Source organism: Phoca vitulina, unplaced genomic scaffold (genome assembly GCF_004348235.1).
Source record: "Phoca vitulina isolate PV1807 unplaced genomic scaffold, GSC_HSeal_1.0 scaffold4, whole genome shotgun sequence".
Lineage (NCBI taxonomy): Eukaryota > Metazoa > Chordata > Mammalia > Carnivora > Phocidae > Phoca > Phoca vitulina.
This window is the reverse complement of record NW_022589707.1, coordinates 24,749,838-24,774,122: the sequence shown is the minus strand read 5'-3', so window position 1 is coordinate 24,774,122 and position 24,285 is coordinate 24,749,838. Positions and strand designations below refer to the sequence as shown.

Below are 24,285 nucleotides of genomic sequence, written 5' to 3'. Positions count from 1 at the left end.
TCTAATGGTGCACTAAAGGGCTACCATTAAATGATTTATTGCTGTGTAGGTGGTAAGTTTTTAAAATATTTTCTCAGACATAAAAAGGTATAGTTCTTTTGGACCTACAACAAAATGTTTATTTTGCACCGCTCATTCTATTCAATGTGTATAGCACCCTAAGATATGGAAAAACGTTTGAAAGTAATTATTAAGGAAACAGAATAAGGAATTATAGGGTTTGTTGGGAAAGGTACAGAGAGTATATTTTCAGAGGCTGTTTGAGAATGTGCAGGGGAGAGGTGCCTGGGTGACTCAGTCGTTGGGTGTCTGCGCTCGGGTCATGATCCCAGGGCCCCAGGATCGAGCCCCACATTGGGCTCCCTGCTCCGCTGGAAGCCTGTTTTTCCCTCTCCCACTCCCCCTGCTTGTGTTCCCTCTCTCACTGTGTCTCTCTCTGTCAAATAAATAAATAAAATCTTTAAAAAAAAGAAAGAAAGAAAATGTACAGGGGAGGGGCGCCTGGGTGGCTCAGTTGGTTAAGCATCTGCCTTCGGCTTGGGTCATGATCCCGGGGTCCTGGGATGGAGCCCCGCATCGGGCTCCCTGCTCGGCGGGAAGCCTGCTTCCCCTCTGCTTCCCACCCCCGCTGCCTGTGTTCCCTCTCTCGCTGTGTCTCTGTCAAATAAATAAATAAAATCTTTAAAAAAAATTATGTTTACAGAGAGGTTTTCTGGAGTGTGTGTGTGTGTGTGTGTGTGTGTGTGTGTTTCTTTGGAGGGGTGTCAGGAAAAGACACATTGAAGATAAAGTATCAACCGCTAGAATTCAGGTCAGACTGGGAATTTCTCAAGTGTTTGCAGTCTATTTGCATAAGTTCATTTGTATGGGATAGAAAAAAAGATGATGAAGACAATCTTTTTCTTCACCCCTCCTCACGGTAGTATCTAAAATCTGGGAGCATGGAGGCAGGTACAGACAGAAGCAAGAAAGAGTTGTTTTCACAAAGATTCTCTGAGACTCAGGTACACGTGCAGCCCTCCTTCAGAAACCAATAACGAGCTATGCTACAGAAGCCCTTACAATCTGAATACAATACAGCTTTAGCTCGGGAAAGATACTGAGAACAGACTATTATTTTGGCAACCTTGACAATGTGAAGCTCTAGAAGTTTTGGGAGAAAATCCCCTTTCCCCCCAATCTTCCAGAGACATTCATCTTGTCACTGCAGGCATGAATCACTGTTGGAAAGGGTCACCCTGAAGAAAATTCTCAACCCTCCATGATCAGTAAAGAAATCGAGAATAAAAGAAAAGACTCCTGGTGATTTACTGCCAAATACCCTAGATGGATTCCCAGAATGACCAGCAAGACTTTGAATGAGAGATGGAAATCCTGCATGAGACAGGTTAGGCATGAACTTCAGAAATCTGAGTTATTACTGTTATGATTTCCTCTGTGCCCTCAACTATGAAAACTCCTGGGCAAACCGGATTACATATATTTTAAAGAGCAGTCCAATGATAAAGTGTGCCAACAAATGTTTCAGATGTCACAGACGTCATGATGTCACAAAAATGTATTCTATATAGTGCATAATTCTCTCTAAAAATCCTTTTTCATTATAATCCCTGTCCATGTACCAGAAGATTGCCTTGACCACAAATGAATGTGTTTGGGGGCTGTAAACCTTGTTAACAAGAAGTGGAAACATATTTTTTAAATCTCTTGTACCAAACTGTAATTATCTTCTGATCCTCCTAATATTTTCCCACAACAAATGGTCCCAAAACTTAAATGGACAAAAAACTTATATCGCCTACCGAAGTGGACACTCTTGGTGCTCCACTCAGATCCCCTGGAACTGCTTTCATAGTTTCTGGGCATCTCTCTCCTGGCTTCACATGTGTTTACTTCCAGAGGCCAGGACCTGCACTCTTTTCCAGAATGCTGCCTACCTGTGAGTTGGTTGGGTTTTGCCTTCACTTACAGTAAGCTGGAAGTCTGCCATGCCCACCCCAGGCAGGGAGTAGTAAAGCCCAGGTCCCTTGCCTCCAATGAAGACAAAACTGCAGTGTCAAAACACACACCATCACTTCCCTGTGGGGTGCCACTGAAACGACCCTAGGTGAGAACTAGCCTGCAAATGCACCTGTGCTTGGGTTTCCTCCCCTTTCCTCTCCTGCTTCCCTTGCTTCCTTACTGATTCCTCTTGGGAACACTTCCTGAACAAACCATTAACATAGAAATCCTTGCTTTAAGTTGTCCTTCTGGAGACTCTGTCCTAAGACATTCTTCTAAATAGAAAGGTCTGTAAAGAGATCACAGGACTCAGAGAGGGAATATAACAAGGCCAGGCTCACAGAAAGGTGGAGTGCACTGTCACCATCTTAGTATGATTCTTATTTTTTAAAAAGATTTTATTTATTTATTTGACAGAGAGAGAGAAAGCACAAGTGGGGAAAGGAGCAGAGGGAGAGGGACAAGCAGACTTCATGCTGAGTGTGGAGCCCAACATGGGGCTTGATCTTATTACCCTGAGATTATAACCTGAGCCAAAATCAAGAGACAGACACCTAACTAACTGAGCCTCCCAGTATGATTTGAAGAAAACTGGAGAAGCCTTTGCAAACTCAACATCCCATATCCAGTTATTCCAGGAAAGAGACATGGATGGCTCAAACCTTCATTTCCACCACCAAATCACCAAACTGTGAGTTTGGCTCAGGCTTCTGAATGTCGTAACTACTTCACTGTGGTATTGAGGAGGAAGGTGAGCTCAGATTTGCCAAATGTTTACCTAAAGAGCCCCGTGTTTGGGAGATGCACAGGTTTATTGGGGGCACCTACCTACGGCCGGACCACAGGTTGGACGGTGTTTGGGGATGGGTCTGCCTTTGACCCAGTAAGCAAATGGAGCAGAGGATACACGTGAGATTAGGATACAGATTGGTCGCTGTGGCAACCACGAGGCGCATCCAGAGCCCGGGGATCTCAGCCTCCCAGAGGAAGGAGTCAGCGGATCAGAGCAGCGCTGAACTATGGGCTTGCTCTACGCCTTTTATACCACTTCAGGCTTGATTAAGGAACAGCCGAAGTCAAGAGTCTAAGTTCTAACATCATCAAGTTTTCCTATGTCATAGTCAGATAACTGAGTGACTTCTGCATTCATTTCCTGCCACACCACTGAGCCTAACTGAAGTTTCAGTGCAGGAACCTAGTTAAGGCACCATACACAGGTGTTTCGTTTTTGAGTAAACATTCCACTCGAGACCAACTTTGGTGGCAGCGGTGATTGTTTACCTAGGGATATTTAAAGAGGCCTGCCTAGAAGCCCCATCTTGTCCTTTGCATCATGTAAAGGGTGATCAGGTGAAATCAGATGATGACAAGGGCTGTGGTTAGGCTACAGCTATTCTCAAACTCAAGTAAGATATAGATCCCTTTGAAAGGAAGAAGTATTTATGATCTCTCAGTGGGGTTCCCCCAGTTGCAGATCCTGAGGCAAGAATTCAAGTGCAAGTACTTTCTTTAGGGACAACCAGTAAGGGGGTAGAGGAGTGTCACCAGGACAGGAAGGCAGCCAGTGAAAGGTGCACTATTAATACAGCTACTGTACTGAATGACTGAAGAGATCCCAACTGAACTATCCCACCTTGGTAAAGGAGCTGAAGTATTTATAAACCCGCCTTGTCAGTCACTGACTGAAGACTGCTCCCTGCAGATGCTAAGTTCCTAGCATTTCGGACCTACCACAACAGAGACAGGATTCCAGAAAAAGCCCTCAAACACAGAAATGCACATATTAACAAGCGAAAGTCACTGAAGCACACCGAAATAGTTTTCAGAGAACTGGAAAATGGTTATTAATGCACCTATGTATCTAGAAATTAAGTTAAAAGGGACATAAAATAGGCCCAGGTAGAGTGACTGGGACCTTATATTCATAACACACCCAGAAAGGATGTGCAGGGACATTCAGTTCTCACAGAATTCCTGGTAACGTATTTATTTAAATTGAAAAAAAAGTCAGCTCATGGGTCTGATCTGCAGTGCCAAGGTTTTAATGAAAATGTATTTCTTTTTTTTTTTTTTAAAGATTTTGTTTATTTATTTGACAGAGAGAGATACACAGCGAGAGAGAGAACACAAGCGGGGGGAGTGGGAGAGGGAGAAAGCAGGCTTCCTGCAGAGCAGGGAGCCCGATGCGGGGCTCGATCCCAGGACTCTGGGATCATGACCTGAGCCGAAGGCAGACGCTTAACGACTGAGCCACCCAGGCGCCACCAATGAAAATGTATTTCAAGCACATACACAAAATACTATGTGGCAGAAATAGCATTCTTTGTAATTAATAAACTTAAGATACAAAAATTTTTAGTTTAAAAAAATGTAGAAGATGGGCACCTGGCTGGCTCAGTAGGTGGAGCATGGGACTCTTGAACTCAGGGTTGTGGGTTCAAGCCCCACGTTGGATGTAGAGATTCCAAAAAAAATAAACTTTTTTTTTTAATGTAGGAAAAATAAGCAAAAAATGTTTGAAGATTACTGTAGCTCACTGCTAGAACATTTCTACAGTCAGAATTCTTAGTTGTCAGTTTGAAACCAGAAATCCACTTGAGCTGATTTAAGCAGGAAAGGGTTATTAAAGTACATTCAGTAGCTCCATAATTGTGAGACAGGCTGGAGAATAATATTCAGAAGTTACACAGCCATGCAGCACGTCCTAAACACACAGCAAAGCTGGGTCAGTCAGGATCCTGCGGACCCCACTGCCCAACTATACAGACGGAAGCTGAGGCCACCGGTAGCCTCAATAGGACGCCTCCTTTATGAACTTGCTCTTGCTGCAACTGGTGTGACCACAAGACTGCATTCTCTCCAGGTCCCAATTCAAAGTCTGACATAGTTATAAGCAGAGACTGGTGCTCTCCTGTTGAAAGAAAGACCAGGGAAAAAAAAGTACCTGACATACTGAGCTCTATCTCAGACCTTCTGATGATGAATACCCAAAAAACAATGATTAATATCCCTGACAAAGAGGTGTGTTTAATTTGAATTACCACTTTTTGTTTCATAAAAACTATCTGCTGATGATTTCCTTTAATCCACTGCATTATGATATGTCTGTGGTTTTTAGTTTCTGATACATATGTTAAAAGGCAGATTATTTTTTATTTTATACTATTTTTATGCATGAAAAATCCCATTACATGAGTTATCATCACATGGGGTAATGACCTGGAAAATGTTTCTGCCATTCTGGACTGAAATGCCAACAACAGGAAGGAAGGAAGGAAGGAAGGAAGGAATAAAGAAAGGGGAGAAACAATACACATACTTCTGAAGTCTAATCTGACTTGTTTTTTTGTTATTCATGGTATGAATTATTAAATTCAGAAAAATGGAGGAATCATATCTCAAAGCTGTCAAAATGGGTATTATGGTAATACCTAAAGCTCCTAAGTGGAGCTTGACTGCCTAGGTTCAAAAACCGGCTCTGTGATTTACTAACAAAATGACTTTAGCCAAAACAAATCTCAAAGAAACCAGAACCATGGACCATGTTCACAGGAGAGATGGAGGCTGAGAAGACTGTGAGTGCTTGATCAAGAACACTTAAGATTTCAGTAAAGGTTGAATATGTACCACTCCTTGCCCTTATGATAATGTCAGTGTAAGTCAGAAAATCACATGAAGTAAACAGTAATTTGGGTTGAAGAAACCCACGTTTTACTTAATTTCACCGTGAAGGAAATTCTGGGGAGAAGTTTAGAATTTAGAAGGACTTCGTACCACAGAGAAAGATGGTCTTGAACAATAGTACTTAAGTTGTTTATAAGTGCTCCAAAATCAAATATGCTCCAAATCTCTAGGATATAGTACAGTTGATTTTCCAAACGACGTCTTTAGTCAAAATCCAGGAAGATAATAAATTAAGACATTGACTATCTCTATTAGTTTCTATTGCTGATATAACGATTACAACAAACTTAATGGCAGAAACAACAAAACTATTACCTCATGGTTCTGTAGGATCAGAAGTCTGGTGTGGAGTGGACTGGACTAAAATCAAGGTGTTGGCAGAATGTGTTCCTTTCTGGAGGCTCTGAGGGAGAATCCATTTCCTTCCCACTAGGCCTACTGGAAGATTTCAGTTTCTAGCCTTTGTGGGACCAAGGTCCCTGTTTTCTTGCTGGCTGTTAACTAAGAGCTGTTCCCAGCTAAAGACGACCACATTCCTTGGATCATGGCCCCCTTTCTCCAACTTCAAAACCATGAACAGTGGAACCTGTTCTTCTCACATGCATCTCTCAGAGCCACTCCCCTGTCTCACTCTTTCACTTTTAAGGATTCAAGTGCATAGAGTGGACCCACCTGGATAATCCAGGATATTCACCCCATCTCAAGGTCCTTAACCTTAATCACATCTGAAAAGACTCTTTTGTCATACAAGGTAACATTATCACAGGTTCCAGAAATTAGGATGTGGACATCTTTGGGGTGGGGTGGGGATTACTCTGCCTAACACGATATCCTATTTGCTTTTCCTAGTCTTCTCAGTGGTACTGATATCTCAAAAATGCAGACAGCCTTTGAGTATACTCTTGGGTATCAGTTCCTTCTGATCTTTAAAAAAAGTCTACATACAAAGGCAGACAATGACATAGTGTCTGGACATTTATGGACATGCATCTATACAGATTCAAATCTTGTCTTGTGAGTAAAACAATTTATTACTAATTATTGTCAAGATTACTGATCTAGAATCTAGAAGGCTCTGCTACGTGACCTGACCTAGTGAGAGTGCCACTGAACTTCTTTGGGACTCAGTTTCCTTATCCACAAGATGAGAAATGTGGACTTGGAAACTCCTAAATTTCTTTCTAGCTCAAAAATCTAGATCCATGGTCTGAAAAAAAGGAGGGGGCTGGAGGTGGGAGAGTAATTATATCTTAGGTATAAAAACAAAACAACAGCAAAACTTATATAATAAGAACTTTTCAGAAATAGTAAGAAAGCTTTGATTTTTTTTTTGTTTTTCTACCCAATACATATTTTAAAGTAACTTCAGCATTTGCTTTCCATTAGTGACTGAAGGTTATTCATGCTTAGTTTTTGTCAATATAATTCATATAAACTGAGGGTTCTAGAGGGGAGGGGGCTGGGGGGATGGGTTAGCCTGGTGAGGGGTATTAAAGAGGGCACGTATTGAATTGAGCAACGGGTTTTATACGCAAACAATGAATCATGGAACACTACATCAAAAACTAATGATGTAATGTGTGGTAATTAACATAACATAATAAAATAAAATTAAAAAATATATATATATAATTCATATACTTCACTCTACCACTCCATTCATCTTTCTGTACTTTCTCACATTATTCATCCCTCATAGCCTAACTTCAGTATTTTTCCCCAAGGGTACCAATAAATTAAATTTGATCGCTCTTTTTTTATGATTTTATTTTTAAGTAATCTCTACACCCAACATGGGGCTCAAACTCACAACCCTGAGATCAAGAGTCACATGCTCTACAGACTGAGTCAGCCAGACACCCCTAAATTTGATCTCTCTTGCGATATAATGTCACAACAAGGCTAAATCAATCTATGCCTACAGTGTGAACTCTACCATTCAGGAATGAGTTCAGGTGAAAGATTCTAGAGATCTAAGTCAAAGTAATTTCTGTCTTCAATATTATTTTCCAAATTTGTCATGCCAAAATCACAATGAAAAGGACAATATAATTTTACCTGTACTGCAACCCAAGACACTAAACACACTAAGCTTTAAATGCTAGCAAAAATAACAAAATGCAAGTAAATGCACAGCTTAAAATAATGTTTCTTAACTTGCTTTGTGATAGTGAGAACATATAGATGGTAATTTATACCAAAAAAAAAAAGATATTGAATGGCTCAGTTATGAGTGCTCCATCTGGATTAGTCCTCCTCTTTACTTGCTATTTAAATAAAGCCACCCCATTCTCTATGAATTCAAGTATCCTCTTAGGGCAGAGTCAGAGGCTTAAGACCTGCCTGTCCAAAAAACTACCTGGTGCTAAGAGACAGGATGAGCCACAGGAGAAGAGAAGTAAATAGGAGCAGATTAACCGTATTTAAAGCCCAGATTCTCAGTGGAATAGTAACAGTCTGTTGTGCTACAGCACTGTTTTGTATAATACAAATCAGCTCACGTGATTATTAAATAGGGGAGTAATTAAAATAACATGGAAGGTGGGTTGGTTCATATTTAATTTTTCCTAGCACTTTGTCTTGTGCTACCGAGAAACAACAGCTGAATGTAAAGTACGCAGCGGACTCCACGATCCCACCAGGCCTGGAGGGAGATGGTATATAAATGCCATCTTTCATTGCATGGCACCCCATTCTTCCCTTGGCTTAGCTCAGCCCTGTGTTCCACTTTGACAGTGCTTAGTTTGCAATTCTCCTAAATCTTTGTGCAAAAGCCACAGCAGACAATGAATCAGGGCTATCCGTCTCTGGCATCTCTACATTTTGTGCAAAGTTTGCAACTGCTTCTCCACCCGCAACCTCTGATGATAACGTTCTCCTGCTCTTGCTTCCATCACTCAGCAGTACAACTCTTCCATAAACTCATTTTTCAAGCTACCTTCAACCCTTTTTAAAAGTAAATAAGTAATGATAGATTTTCTTTGTTAGGAATTGTGCAGTTCAGTAGTTCCCAAACTTTGCTTCATGTTACACTCACCTGGGGAGCTTCTGAGATGCCCAACCTCCCCCCGATACCATTTAATTCACAAAGTCTGGGGGTGGGGACCAGAGCATCAGTAGTTTTCGAAGATCTCCAGGTGACTTCAATGAGACCAAAGTCAGAGAACTACTACTCTAAGTCAGTTCAGGTTTTGAGTGGTCCTTTCCAGATCTATTTTTTTTCCTTAAGCTGTGATTTTAAGTGAGCTATGTTTTTGAACGTAGTATTTACAGGAATGTACACTGTAGCCAAAATGTTTGTATTACTCTGTAGGTTTCCAAGATAAAAATAATGTAAAGAATGCATAATAGTGGGGTGCCTGGGTGGCTCAGTCAGTTAGGCATCTGCCTTCGGCTCAAGTCATGATTCCAGGGTCCTGGGTGGAGCCCCACATCGGGCTCCCTGCTCCCCACGGAGCCTGCTTCTCCCTCTCCTTCTGCCCTCCCCCTGCTGGTGCTCTGTCTCTCTCAGATAAATAAATCAATAAAAATCCTTTTTTAAAAGGAATGCATAAAAGTATATAGAAGTATTTTATTAATATGCATTATCCTTTGTAAAGTGAAACAGTGGACCTCCAGAGATAGACTGGTTCTCCAGCCCGGCAAAGTAAAGTGAAAGCCATCTGAAGGGTAACTAGTATGTTCTGTGGCCTCGCCACTAGCTGGTGAGCAACATGTGTCACATGCATGCAGTTCTATGGATTGGCCCCCCTACTTCAGGAGAAGCAGTCCTGTCTTTTCCTGGGTCTCCCTACTCTTGCCATCCTTCCAATTCACCAACCACTATCACTGTGCAGCCCATGATTTGCTGTCTTCCCCACTGCCTTTCTTAACCACTATCTCTGAATCATATTTTTCCTGCTTTCCATTCCTACTGCTACAAATCAGAAACTCACACCTGCATTCCTGCTAGCCTTCTTAATCCCAGTTCCTACCACCACTAAATAATTAATGTCAGATTATTACGTTTCTCATAAAACCTTCCAAGATTCTAACACATATGCCTCTTTCCCTTCCTTAAGCACTTAAAATGTGTAACCACTCAATTTGTCCAATCAGGAAAAAAAGCAGTGAAGAGAATATTGTAAGGGAACAAGCACTGGGACTGAGAGAAAGGTTACCTGTGATGTATGTCCTTCAGTAATCATAACTAACATTTATTAAGTGCTTATCATAGGCCAAACTTTACAAGAATTACTTTTAGTCCCCCAACAATTTGATGAGGTAAGCACCAAAATTTTCTCCATTTTACAGTTGGGGAAACTGCAGCAAAAAGATTAAGTAATCCACTCAAAGTTACACAGTATCCAAATCTGAACAGGCTAGTTCCTGAGTCAGTGTTCTTAATCATGATTCTATACTGCTTCTCAATTAACAAGTTGGTTGTATTTGATTCTTTTTTTTCCATCCCTTAACAAATGGAGTTTAAAGTGACTATCTTAATACCTTAAAAGACAAAGAAATATGAAAAACACTTTGTAATTTATAGTGTTAAATGAGCTAATATTTCCACATCAATTATCTTTCTTTATAATTTGGAATATTTATTGTTTTTCCATGTACTAATTATTTCATGTTTATAATTAAAGTTCTGTACTTACTCAGGAATTTCCTTGTAAGGAGAGATCATGATTTATGTCCTTTTCTGTCTTGGAAAACCCTAGAAAGATTTATTCAAAATTGCTAACTGGTTGACACAATTGGTTGACACTTTTGGAACTCACAGGAATGTAAATCAATAAAAAATAAAAGTAAATAAAAGTTCATACCATGTTAGGTTAAAAGTAATATTTTCCATGGGCCATTCACAGAAAAGTGCAAATTTAGTCTCGCCAGATCCTAGTATGAGTCTGATGCTTCAGGTTAATGAAAGAATACAGGATACAAGGGGAGATGAGTTATGTCCTGCTTCTCAGGACAATCATTAAGATCCTCCTAACAGTGCATCCAGAGACCCATTTTATATACATTGGTTTCTACTAACAGAAAGTAACTCCCGGGAATGTCATGTCTACAGATTCTCCTTTCTATCTTTCTTCTGTGCTATTCTTGATAAATCTTGACTGTTGTTCTAGATACAGGCAATTGGATTACTAATGAGGGGGAGGCTCACGACTGGGGTGGGAGATATATACAATATTAGATTAGTCTTAAATGAACTAAATATGAAAGCAAAATTTACTGTTCTGCTTAAGGTTTAGATTCAGAACTAATGGGATAAAATGAGTATGTATTCCAGCATTCTTTAGTTGACTCCTTTTAACAGTATTAGAGTATCATTTAAATGAGTAGCACTTTGAGAGGTTTTCACAGAAACTAAAGGTCTCACTGTACCTCTTCATTTTTTAGTTGTCAGATGTTTATACATATCCTTGTCCTCTGTTGGAACTTAATTTTCCTTTATGAGGTGTTGAGCTCTCTATGTCCATGTACTCCCAAGGTCATCTGGATGTAACTCATTTTTTTTGTCTTACTAACTGGACTCTTCCTTATCCATAGGCTTTCTCTCAGCCTCTGTGATCCTTAGCGACTACAGAAAACACAGCAGTGTTAAGACTTGCGTAAAAGAATTTCAAACCAATGAGACTGTGATGCTCCGTAAACACTAGACATCTGCTATTTATCTGGCATATTAATTTAATGGAAACTACACAAGGTCATAAATTTGGGATGTATCTATGATAAAATTATTTCTGTAAGTTCCTATATAATGTTACTAAACATTTTGAAACATAAGCACTCTAAGAGATGAAAAACTACATGGATTATTATTCATTTTAAAAACATAGCACATTATTTTTTAAAAACTCCTTACTAATGATACCTCATTTATCACTAATTAGTACTTTGTTTTTCTTTTATTTCAATGTCTAACATTTGCAAATCACACAATATCTTCATTTTTTCACTTATGGAAGATACTTTCATTTTTCCCCCTAAAAATAATGGGACACTCACCACCTAATTCCTGACTATATGTGGTTTCAAACAGGTCAGAGTAACTTTCAGTATATAAAATATTAACCATTCGGGAGTCATTTTTGTGGGTATGCTGTAAGGAAAACAGATGCTTCAGTTTTCAGAAGAAAACTGCTGACGCTGCAAGTTATTTCAAAACCACAATTCTTCAGTTAAGAAACCACAAGCCTAATAAAACCATAAAGAGATTTTATAAAAAGAATAGCTCTCGCCGGTATTTTGTATATAGATCCTTTTCTAACTTCAATTGTAAGTTACAGTAAAATAGGAGTGATGTTTTCTAGTGATGTGGGTAACACCCAAAATAATACCTGTGACAGGACATAAGGAAACGGAGGCCCAGGTAAGTTGCTGTTAGTTGTGCAAGGACATTCACATAATTCGTTAGCAGAGCCGAGTCTAAAACCCAGTCGGGTGCTTATCTGGACGCCTCTTCCTGCATCAGTCCTTTCCGAGGTGGTCCAGCAGACCTGCCATTTATTTACTGATTTCATCCGGAGGACAGAGAGGCTTTGTGGCGTGGTAAAGGGGAAGCAGTTTTCGGAGGCTCATATATCTTTGTGTTTGTAGTCAGTTTCTTAAATAAATGAGTAACAACACCTCCATACTGGAGTACTTTCAGAAGCAAACGCTATATGCGAACATGCTTTTTACTGTAGTGTTCTCCAGAGATGTATACCATATGGTCTCAACGTGCATAATTTTGTCCTGGGCCACTGAGTTCCTAAAAGATGAATTTTCGGCCCGTGTGGCAGAAAACCAAGGATCATACACCACTTCCCTACACCCACATTTCATATGAGAACAACATTCATCTCTCTACTCGTGATGAAAACACCTTGTTTCGTTTTCTCCCGCCTCCCCTGTCTTCTCTCAACGTTTTCCGCCAGTAACTTCTATCACATTGTCTTTCCCTCTACTAGAAAACTCGCTCTCCCACCTTCTCTTTCCTACCCCACCTTCAGGAAGCTTCTTCCCTCCTTCCGCCTCCTGCTCGCTTTTGTCACTCCGGGCTGCTGAGATCGCCGACCCGAGAAACAGCGAAAACACTACGCACGCGCACTAAGTCGCCAGCCCTTTGCCTCTCAAGTGTGGTTGGCCGGTTTCTTTCAATCTCTGACTGGCCCAGGCTACGGGGCTGTAACTCTCGCGATATTTGCTGCCACCAGTCGGCGGGAGCCGCCACTCGTTCCTGGCGGGCCCTTTTAGCTCCAGTTGTCGCCTGTGTTCCTGGGGTGCCCAGAGCGGCCGGGCAGAGCATCATGACGTCCGCCTTGGAAAACTACATCAACCGTATCCTCGGGCCGGCTGCCGCGGGCATCAGTCGGGGCCATGGCGAAGCCCGCGTCCGCACTGGAGAGGGCTGGTGCTGGAGAGACCGGGGGTCGGGAGCGGCGGGCGGTTGGGATGCCCGGCCACTGCGGGGCCTGGGCTGCGGGTGAGGGGCTTAAGGACCTGGGACCCGCCAATCCCGCTCCCGGGGCTGGAGCCCGCCGCCCCTGGGGGCCCAAGGCGCTTTTTAATTTTAACTTAAAAAAAAAAAACAAAAAAACAGGGCAGTGTTTATTCCGAACTTTTCCCTGTCTCTATAGAAATCAGCTATCTGTTCCTCTATACTACCCTAGGGCCTATACGTTCACATTTGGGAATAAGATCAACAGTCGTCCTAGCGGCGAGGAGGGTCTCGCAATCCAAGAATTTGTTTTATTCATAGGCTTTGCTTATTGTTCGAAGATACCAAAAACTTTAAAGATGGTGCACAAGTTGAATTTTTGCCCCTTTACCACTTGAAGTCTCAACTTCTTTGTTGATAGAATGAAAATAATGCTTGCTGTTGTAATTGATACGAAGGGCAAATAACTTATAAAACCCCGTGTGAAGTCTTAATGTACCCTATAGAAGTACTACCATTTTAAAATCTCAGGATAGAAACATTACATTGCTCTCATGTATAAATTTGGGACAAAAGTGAAATACTAAAAGGCTTAACGATGCAAGCATATTGGCACCTTGTGACATTGACTATAGCTTCTTTTTTGAATTCCATAGGCCAGGTCCTGGAAAAAAGTGTCTCAGCACGCTTGAAAACATTCAATATTGATTAATTACCACAATTCAATTTTCCTTTTAGAGATGAACAGTTCTAGGAAGGGGGGAAATGCCTTCCTCCAAGTCCTATGGGGAGCATTCCCCAGTGAAAAAGAGTACCAAACATCTCCGCTGTTTTGAGATGGGGAAAAAACTGAGCACATACAGAAAGGGATTTTCTTTTCTATTTTTCCCTGTTTTAATTGTGTAATTATCACAAAGATTTGAGGAAGTTAAAAACTTAAAGATACGTTGTGAATGTAGTGGCTGTATTAAGTAGTTGTGTCTTAATTCTGTCACCTTTTTCCTAGTAATTCAAACCATTTCCTTAGGAGATCCCAAGTTTTCATTTTTATTCCCTGAGAATGCTTTCCTTGATTCAGTTATCAGGAACTGTTGCAGTTATAACTTCTGATGGAAGAATGATTGTGGTAAGTAGTAAGCATATTCATTCTCTCCTTGTAAGCTTATTGGTTATAAATTTTTATGTAAAACTTCTGATCTCTAATGCCTAAGCATCACAGTACACCTTCATTGCAGTTTTGTTATGGTTCAACTCTTTCTTTGATAAATAGCTGCTGCTTCATATTTCCTTCATTAATAAACGTTGGGTGTAATTTACATAAAAAGTTTCTAGGAGCCAGGATGAATAATAGATTCTGTCCTCAGAGAGCTTCTAGTCTGGTCTTCAGACATCTGCCTGTATTTTATATTTATCTTCCTCTTCCATTTTTTATTTCCTTCCCCATTCAGTGCTCTGACATTCACTGCACGAATCATAGTTGTTTTGAAATTTTGTATATGCCTCTTAGAAACTTCTTTATGATTTAGATACTACATATGTAGAATAATGAACATTTAGGGCTTGTATGGTGTTAATATACTTTCAGTCTCTGTAGGTTGTAGAACCTCTGTTTTCTGTAGGACAAATTATGATGATTGAACTTTTATTTCATCTCATTTGTCCTTTTATCACAGTATCCTCCTTAATTCTAGAAAATTCTTGGATTCTCTCCTTGATCTGTTCTTGACCTGAGGAATTTATTTCATGATTTTTTGCTACTTAATTATTTCTTCAGTTATAGTTTATACATTGCTTGCTTTCAAAAAAGTTTTAAAGCTGTTAAGCTTTCTCTATTTTCTAACTAATTCATATATTTTAATCTCTTCTTTTCCCATTTTGCAGTTGTTTTTGTTTCTTTGCTTTAATTCTTGTGATTTTTCTCAGTGGGTCCATATGTGACTGTTATCGAAGTGTTAGACTCAGCCATTTATTTAAATGCATATCATGTACCAGGAACTTTACATGTATTATATCACTTAATCTTCAGTACAGCTTTGTGAAGAATTATCCCTGAATTTGAGGTTAGGAACCAGGCTCAGAAAAAGTGCATCACTTTCCCAGAGTCACTTAGATAATAAGTGGGAGAACCAAACTGGAATTTAAATTCAACTTGACTCCAAAGCTAAAGCTAGTTGCCTTGCTTCCTTCTTAATCAAGAGAACACTTTTCTTTTTAGGCTCCTTAGTGTATTTTGTCAAATAAGGACAGTTTGAAATATTTTTATCTCATCTTAACACCTCAAGACATCTATTACTATTAACTTTATTTGCAAATAGTTTTTTTATTTTGTGAAAACCTCAAATTTAAATTTTCCTATTTTTAACAGGATTGATAATAACTTTGAGAATTAATTTAATTTTACAGAAGAAAGAAAATTATTTTAAAAGAGCATTTTGAGTGCTGAAGTTCAGTACTCTATTTTATTGACACATGGCTCACTTGATAGAATAGTTAGGTGTAAAATGACTTCAAGAGGCTATGTCTGGGTGTGTTAACAACTCTACTAATTAGTTTAGTGAATACCCCATACTTTGTTTCTCTTCCAAATTCTAGGTTATCACTTTCTCTTTATTGTATTCTGATTTTACATATTTTGATTTTCAAAACATCACACAGTTTAATAGTGTGCTTTAGAGAATTAACCAACCAAAACTAATATAAGTTGATATTTCTTCAGAAACTTAAACAGCATCTGAGCTACTGTGTTGTGCTAGACCCATATCTTCCTTTATTCAAAACCAAGATTCTTCCATAAAATTTTCTCTGAATATTTCCTTCAGGTTCTGGTTCTAATAATTACAATCATATTTGTATCTACCTTACCGGATTTTGGGAAGATTCAGTTAAGTAAATACATGCGAGGCCCATAGAACACTGCAGATAGTAAGTACTCGTTAAGTGTTAGCTGTTACTACCAGTTGAAGTTTGTATATATTTATGGGACTGATTTGAATCTCCGAAGAATGGTAAATTATATTTGTTTGTTCATAGTAATATAATATAGTGGTTCAGTGGTCTGGGCCTGAAGCTAGCCTTTTGTGGTTCAACTCCTAGCTCTGCTACTTTCTACTCATGAAACCTTGAGAGATTACTTAACCTCTCTGTGCCTCAATTTTTCTTCTCTGAAGTGGGAGTAACTAATATGTACCTCAAAGGATAAAAATTATTTGAGATAATGTGTGCAGTGTGTTTAGCACCTGGCCTAGTACTAAGGTGTGGCATGAAGTGATACTGTTACATTGCTATGGCTGGTATATATGCTTCCCCCTTTTTATATGTTTATGTAGTTTTCCCTTAAATTTCATTTGTTTTAGTCTGTGTCTAATATTAGCTTCTGAACTATGTGCGCTTTTATGCTACCTCCTTACACTCTACTCACTAGTCAGATGTGTGGTGGTTTTTTCCCCGTCTTAAAAAACCAAGAGGTAAGTTTGTTTCCCTGGATACTGTTGGTTATAAAGAGGTATTCTATTTTATAATGGATTTATATGTGAAAGAAGTACTTCTAAAATGATTAAAAATAAAAAAATAAGTACTCTTGCTATACCTGGCAACTAAAATTTTTGCATCATTGAAATTACACATTCAGGTAAACCACAATATTTGTCTTTTTCTCTTGAATGTTTTCTTTACAGGGAACACTGAAAGGGTTTGACCAGACCATTAATTTGATTTTGGATGAAAGCCATGAACGAGTGTTCAGCTCTTCACAGGGAGTAGAACAAGTGGTGCTGGGGTTATACATCGTGAGAGGTGACAATGTGTAAGTAAAGTATGTCCTCTTTTTAAGACAGGTTAAATATACTACAGGTATATACTGCTTGCTATATGGAAAAGGTTTTTATCCACCGAAATTGGTCCATATTTCTGATAGTTAAGTGGCCTAGATAGGGTCCAGAAAGGGTCCTCCCTTACACTGAATGCTTCATTAGAGAGGCTTTTTAAAATGTTCTTTCAAAATACCCCTAATTTTAGAGCAACATAAATACACTTCTAGGGTCTAAGGCTAGGGTTTGAAGGTGCCTTCAAAATCTCTTGTGTGAACAGTTTTAAATAATTCATCTTCTATAAGTGTTAAATTTATAAATAAGTACTTATCCATTACTTACTAATTATACTAAATTGGAACACTTAAGATGCCCCATGTTTATGCTGTAAAGTCAGTGAACTTGTGACATACTGATATGGCAGTTTGAGAAGACATATTTTTGTGGTAGCAATTTAAGAAAAGTCTGCAACAGTATAGAGAGAGTAATACTGTCCAATAGAACTTGTGATGATGGAAATGTATATCTGCATTGTCCACTATGTTAAGGTACTAGCCACATGTGGCTATTGAGTGCTTGAAAAATGGTGTGACTAAGGAATTGAATTTTAAATTTAATTTAATTACTTTTAATAGTCCAATGTGGCTAGTGTAGTTAGAGAGGCTAGAAGATTGTTGGAATCAATTTTCTAGGGAGTATAGAATTAAAACATAGCTGGAAGTCTGCAAAAGATCTATTACACAACTCACATTATTTTGGAAGACAAATAGGATATAGAAGATGAAAGAATACTTTATTCATTTAAATTATTTATCTTAAGAAAATCACCTTTAGATAGATAAATTATTTGATCTTTAATTAAAAAATCAGGGGTTTATAAGATATTCTAAAGAGGTGAATTTTAGGTGTAAAGTTATAAAGTGAGCTCTAAAAAAAAAAAAAGAGAGAAAGGCAAAGCATTTAGTGGGGACCAGTTTCCCTGACAGAATAATAGTGATTATTTATATCGGGGTTCTGCCTAATAATTGATTTTAAGAAACTTTCTCCTACTTTGATTTAAAAAAAATTAAAAAACAAACTTTTTTTTTGAATTTCAATTTAAAAAATTTAAAACCTTGTTATAGATTCAGTGATGTGCTACAGCCAGCTTGACTGGCTCACGGAAGCAGATTGTTATATTTTCAGGAATTTTGCAAGCTGGTTGATTGATGTTTTGTTGGTGGTAGCTTGAAATTGACCATAGTGGGAGTATTTGCACTATGGATATGAGTAAACACTGCAGAGCTGCCTCCCCCTTTTCCTTTGGAGAGCCAGTTTTAAAACATGTACCAGCACTGTGCTGTCTTCCATAAGGATTTTAAATGATACTAAATTTTTTTAAGATGGAATTGAGATCATTGATTTGTTTTATATTGAGAAAACGTAATATATTTTCTCAGAGTTTGGTACTTATCATTTATTAGAGAGCTAGAGGCTTTATATAGTTTAAAGCACACTTGGGCAAATTCTGTATTACAAGTATTCACCTATAGAATTTACTCTTATTAAAGCCAAACTAATTTAAACAACCAATTTTTTATGGAATAATGTTTTATACATATCCTATGGTGTGGCTATAACAAATGTATGTATCCAGCTGCAGAGCTATGGCTTGGTTCCTAGCATGGTATTAATGAAATTAATGTTAACAGATGTTATGGTAGTGTTGAATCAAGGAAAGATTTGCTGGCTTTAACCTTAGCCAATCACATCAAAAAATCATTTGCTAGGATACCTGAGTACCCGTTGCTACTATTATCCTTATATATGAAGAACTGTACTTTTTGGTCTTGGATTTAAATTGAATGAACTGAGAAATCCTGAAAAGGAAACTAATGGATGTTACATATATGTGTGTATATATATATATGTATGTATATTGATGGATTTAGTTCATTGAAGTTACTCAAATAGTAGACAAATAGTAGACATTTTTATTTGCTTATTTAGTAGTGATTTTGTGATCAACCCCAACACGGTCCGTGGATTGAATTGTTGAGTTGAAATCATAGGATTGGTTTTGTACCATATCTATCTGATATGTGTCTTTTTCCTTTAAAGACTCATGATCCAATCACACTATATGCAGTCTGTCCTTTAATACTGGCTTCTGTAATAATGTTGCCTTCAGATTACTTCTTGAAGTAATTCGTGACTTAAATGTGCAATTCACTACTTCATGAAAATGATATTTGCTTTTCACCTTAGGTTGTTTTTACTGTGTCCTTTCAGTTTTTTTAGAAATGAGATTGTTTTAACTGATTTTTTTCTCCTTAAATAACTACAGTGCAGTCATTGGAGAAATTGATGAAGAGACAGATTCTGCGCTTGATTTGGGGAATATTCGAGCAGAACCTCTAAACTCTGTAGCACACTGAGGAAAAATTACATACATCGGACATCTGTAAATCTTTGTATAGAAACTGATTATTCTGAGGATGATGTATGGAATTTTTATGAATGTGTAATTTAGACTTTGACTCCATATTGATTCATTGTAATATGATATGTAAATTAAAATGTTTCTACATTTCCTTGAAAAACATTTTTTTTTTCCCCTAAATCATAGTTTTGGTAGCTTGTTTTTATTTTTCTCTTAAATAGTATGAAAATCTAATGTTTACTTTAGGCACTTTTAGAACAAATATTTCATATTTTAATACTTACGTAAAACTAGTTAAAAAAAGAAAAATTTGTGTGCTGTGTAAATCAAGCATACAAATACCATCAATAGTGCAGGAAACATGTGTTTCCCTATTTTTAAGAAAGTCACAGAAAGGTAAGTCTTGTAATATGAACCATCCTCATTTATCACACTGCCTTGGTGGTTGGTTGCTCTCTAGCACCTTAGAAGTGTAGGTAAAAATGTGTTTGGTTGAAAAAAAGGAAAAATGCTAACAAAGTTGCATATTATCTGAAAAAAATGGATTACATATAGTCTTAAAAGCCATCTTAGCTCTTAATCTTAAAAATGGGGGAATTTCTAGTATTAAAGGAGTTTTTTGTTGTTGTTTATAAATGTGAGTAAATAAACCTGACGTTTATATTGAGGCAGTGCTTGCTGTTATTGTCAACAACTTCCCGTGACTCCTTGGTTCCATAAACCTGTTTTCAAAAGAAGTAAACATCGTTTCTCAGAGCAACAATCAGTAGAATTGGTTGATTATTTGAGTGAATCAATTAAGTGGATAATGTCCCTCATCTACAAGTAGGCTGTTTTCTAAAACCCTTTGTACAGCTGTGTGGACTTCTTAAAGAATCCATAGAAACAATGGTACAAATAGTGTTGAGATATCGAGACTAGTCCACAGAAATTCTCATCAACTCACTGAGGGCTAAAGTGTGTAACTTTGTGGTGAGTAGAAAATAGAAAAATATTTACATTCTTGTAATTCAAGCAAAATTTAAATAGTTTTTCTTTTTTTTAAATGAAAGTGTTTGGCAATAGGGGTTGGCAAGCTTTTTTGTAAAAATGCAGATAGTAAATATTTTAAGCTTTGAGGGCCATATGGTCTCTCACAGCTACTCAACTCTGTTGTTGTAATATGAAAACAACCATAGATAATACATAAATGAATAGTTGTGGCTGTGTTCCAAATAAACTTCATTTACAGTAACAGGTGGCAGGCTGGATTTGGCCTGTAGGCCATAGTTTGCTGACCCTTGGCTTAAAATAATACAAGCTCAGTAAGAAAAGATGAAGGCTAATTTGTATAAAATCTGAAAAGGGCTTCTGGAGTAGATACTTTCAGAGTTTAGAGGTAGATTTCGTTCATATTTTTTTAATATTTAAGACTCTACTTATTAGATATGATAGTTTTTTGGTTCACAAATAAAACATTTTCCAGAGGAAAATATCTTCATAGAAATAAGACTTGTAAGAAGAGAACTGTTGAGAGAGTTTTCTTCACTGGTCAGCAGGCACCGTCACCCAGCATAACTTGCTTGGTGTTCTGTTACTCAGGGCTGCCTCAGGATTAGACAGGGTTTCGTTAGTATTGGCTATCATAAATATTTGGCTTTTGTAGTATATGGTTTTATATCAATAATAAAATGAAAATAATGCAAAGTGAGTAAAGCAAACAGACAATTTAATGAGGGACTATAAACCAAATGTTCTATATAAGTAAATAGTGGTATTTTAAATGGGTAAACTATTTTCCAAAAATCAAATAAGGAATACAGATCATTCATTTGCTAAGTGAAATGTATTAGAACAGTGCAAATGAAGTCCCAAGTCAGATTATTTGCCAACATACTTGACATAACACAAATTACACATAAACCAGTAGACAAACCATCACGGTAATGAGTTTCTAATATGATGTAGCCTTCTGAAATCTTATAATAATGCATTTACCTGACTGATGTCAAAAAATCATTCCCCAAATATGAATTGGATGTTGGTAATGGTTGGTAGGGAAAATGAATGAAAACACACCAAATGGTCTATGCAATTTATTCCTGGGTGCACAGGGTAGGCTTTCTGTGCTTGTAACCAATTCAAATTGGATTTCTTTTTGCATGAGCATTGTAAAGGAACCACAACTATGAGTGGTAACTTGATTAATATGCAGTGTCAAGTTTTTTATGTTCTTTAATGAGATTTTTATTCTGTAATCACTTTTATTTATAAAGAGCCTCAAATCAATTTTAACCTATAATTACCTCTGTGCTCTGTGATTCAGGCACTATTTAAGCCCAGCTTAATAATGAATCAAAGAAATAAATCTTTCCTGGAAAGATATTTTCACTCAACTTTTTTGTAAAGGGCAATTAACTGCAGAAAGGACTTAATTTGTTTCTTTTTAACTGAAAACATACTGTCCAAAGTAATAGTTTAAAGCATTGCTTTTAGGCTAAAGCACTTTGCTAAGTCAAATGGCCTTAACATGCCGACAGTTTTGGCTTAAATATTACAAATCTTGATGCCAGAAGAATAAGAGATAATTAAAGATAAACTTTATTAATAATTTGCTTTACTTAAACATCCTGTTTAACACCTTTATAAAATCATTCAGAATTTTTAACCTATTGTGAGATATGATAAAAAACTTTTAGTATTCAATATAAATATAGGCTATCTGTGTCAACATGTTTCTCAGACGTGTAACAGAAGATTCACCATGTGGATGAGAAAGTATACAGTGCCTTCACAAGGGCATGTGAACCTGCTTGGGTAGTGGCCAGAATTATAAAGCAATCCGTAACTGGCAATATAGTGTATTCTGGGCCTTCACCTTCAAAATTTAGTAGGTAGCATTTACTGAGTGCATATCCTGTGCCAGGCATGATGCTCAATGCTTACAACAGTGACCATTTTACATATGGGGAAATTGAGGCTCAGCAGGGTTAAGAGCCTTATGAGAGATCATATGGGTAACATGGCTCTAATTTGACCAGGTCTTTGTATTTTTATAAACTGCCTATCAGTAGAAAGTATATTATCAAATTCCTGCTGTCAGATATCTATTAGAAACCTGACTGAAAGAAATATTTAGATGATCTAAGGCAGTTTGCAAAGCTTTGTTGTGGGTCATTTTCATAATTACCTGAGTTGCTTTAAATATTCTTGGGCCCTACTCTCACTGATGTGGTTCAGTAGATCTGGAATGGGGCAAAAAGGAATATTCAAAAAATAGCTAAGTAAGGAAAGTAGTCGAATTATTAAAAGACCTATCATATGCCTGGATGAGTCCTAGTTATGCTTCAGAATCCTTACCTTTCAGACATGGTAACAGTATGTATTTTTTGGTGCTGTAACAAATGGAATTAGGCTCCATTTAAAAAATTTGGTATGATTTATGGGATTTAACAGTAAAACAGCTTATTCTAGGTATTCAAAGGCCAAAGTGGAAAAGTTGCAGATGTGGGTCTTGCCACCTTGGTTTTTCACAGTGCCTCTGGCTACCATATCTCTCCATAAGAGACTGGATTATTTCAACTTTGAAGATTTAAGGTTAAGTGGAAGGTATGTGTAATAAGTTTACATTATTTAACAAATAGTATGATTATACTTGTCCTATGGCAATCATATACTCTTGACTTGTGGGGTTCAAAAATGAAAACTCAGGTTTAACTTTTCACATGTAAACTAGGATCCCTCCATTCTGAACTTGCATATAGTTCTATATCTCATGTTATAAGTTTACTTTCATTCATTTTAATATATTTTTTTTTTTTTTTACTAATTTGGAGCTTTCTTTTTTTTTTTTAACATGGGCTGTTATTCTCCGTTTTTAAGTCATTGGCAAATTTGGTAAAAAAATTCTTTACATGTAAGACTGAAAAAAACAATGTTGATAAGGCAGAGCTCTCTCCACCTAGATTGATACTGAGCCATTAAACAGCACAGTGTTCCCATTCAAACAGCTACAAATTTGTTTAATTACAAGATATTTAGTCCTTTTCTCCCATCTTGTTTACGAGGTTATTTATGTGAAATTTGGTCAAATGCTTTGCTGTGATCTTTATTCCTCTTTTAGCAGAGAAACTGACATGGGCATAGCTGGTCTTCGTGAATCAATGCTGCCTCCTAGTGATCACTGCTCCCTTTTCTATGTTTCCACAAACAAAAAAAGTATATTTTGGAATATTGTCAGTGACATTTGTAAAGCCATTTTAAGGCATACCAGGTACCGGGCTTGCAACTGTGGATATACCAGGGAATGATATTAAGAAGTTTTTGTCCTTGTGTAGCTTGTATCTGTCCTTAGCACCTCAACCAAATCATCTTGACTCAAATGTTTACTCTCCAGGGTCATGAGTGAGTTTGTCAAATTCCTTAAGTAGTCTAGGATGTAACTTATAGGGCTTGGATTCATTTAAAGGACTAGAAACTGTCTTTTTAATTGGATCTAATTTGCATTAATCATTTTCCCAACCTTTTTTCTGTTTTAACATTGGAGAGTGTGTATAGGTTGTGTAACACTAAGGATAAAGGCAAAAGAGGACTTTACCAGCAGTTTTCTCTCATTAGTTAACAATACCATCTGCTGCCCACTGGCATTATTTGGTGAATGGAGGAGTTGAGAACTATTCTGCAAGACACCTTTCAGATCTTAGGTGCAGCATTAAATTTTTTAAACATCCACTTTCTGTATTGATTTTTTGTTATAACTTGCTTCCATCTTTTTTGTACATGCTTCTTTTTTAAACATCCTTTTATCTTATAGATGTATTATTTGCCAGAAGTGGCACAGGTCAAGTATTGCTAAAACTAGGATCCAAATACCATGCGATTCTTTCTACCCCAGTGTTCTTTCAACCATATGATAAGGCCTTTCTCCTCACTAGGGCAATATTCAATTATACTGTGAACCTTTGGTTTTTGTTTTCTTTTTC

The 24,285-nt window shown here is 37.6% G+C and overlaps 1 protein-coding gene across 1 annotated transcript; it reads left to right on the top strand.

Moving 5' to 3' along the window:
* Positions 1-12,855: 12,855 nt before the first annotated feature.
* LSM8 (LSM8 homolog, U6 small nuclear RNA associated) lies at positions 12,856-19,991 on the top strand. The gene is made up of 4 exons (XM_032401707.1): positions 12,856-12,996; positions 14,182-14,222; positions 16,771-16,898; positions 19,229-19,991. Exons 1-4 carry the CDS (start codon positions 12,966-12,968, stop codon positions 19,317-19,319), a joined length of 291 nt encoding a protein of 96 aa, XP_032257598.1. The 5' UTR covers positions 12,856-12,965; the 3' UTR covers positions 19,320-19,991.
* Positions 19,992-24,285: the final 4,294 nt, after the last annotated feature.

Coding starts and splice junctions, on each gene's coding strand:
- LSM8 (XM_032401707.1), top strand. CDS start 12,966: ATGACGTCCGCCTTGGAAAACTACATCAACC. Junction 12,997..14,181: donor CTTGGAAAACTACATCAACC/GTATCCTCGGGC, acceptor TTCAGTTATCAG/GAACTGTTGCAGTTATAACT. Junction 16,899..19,228: donor ATCGTGAGAGGTGACAATGT/GTAAGTAAAGTA, acceptor AAATAACTACAG/TGCAGTCATTGGAGAAATTG.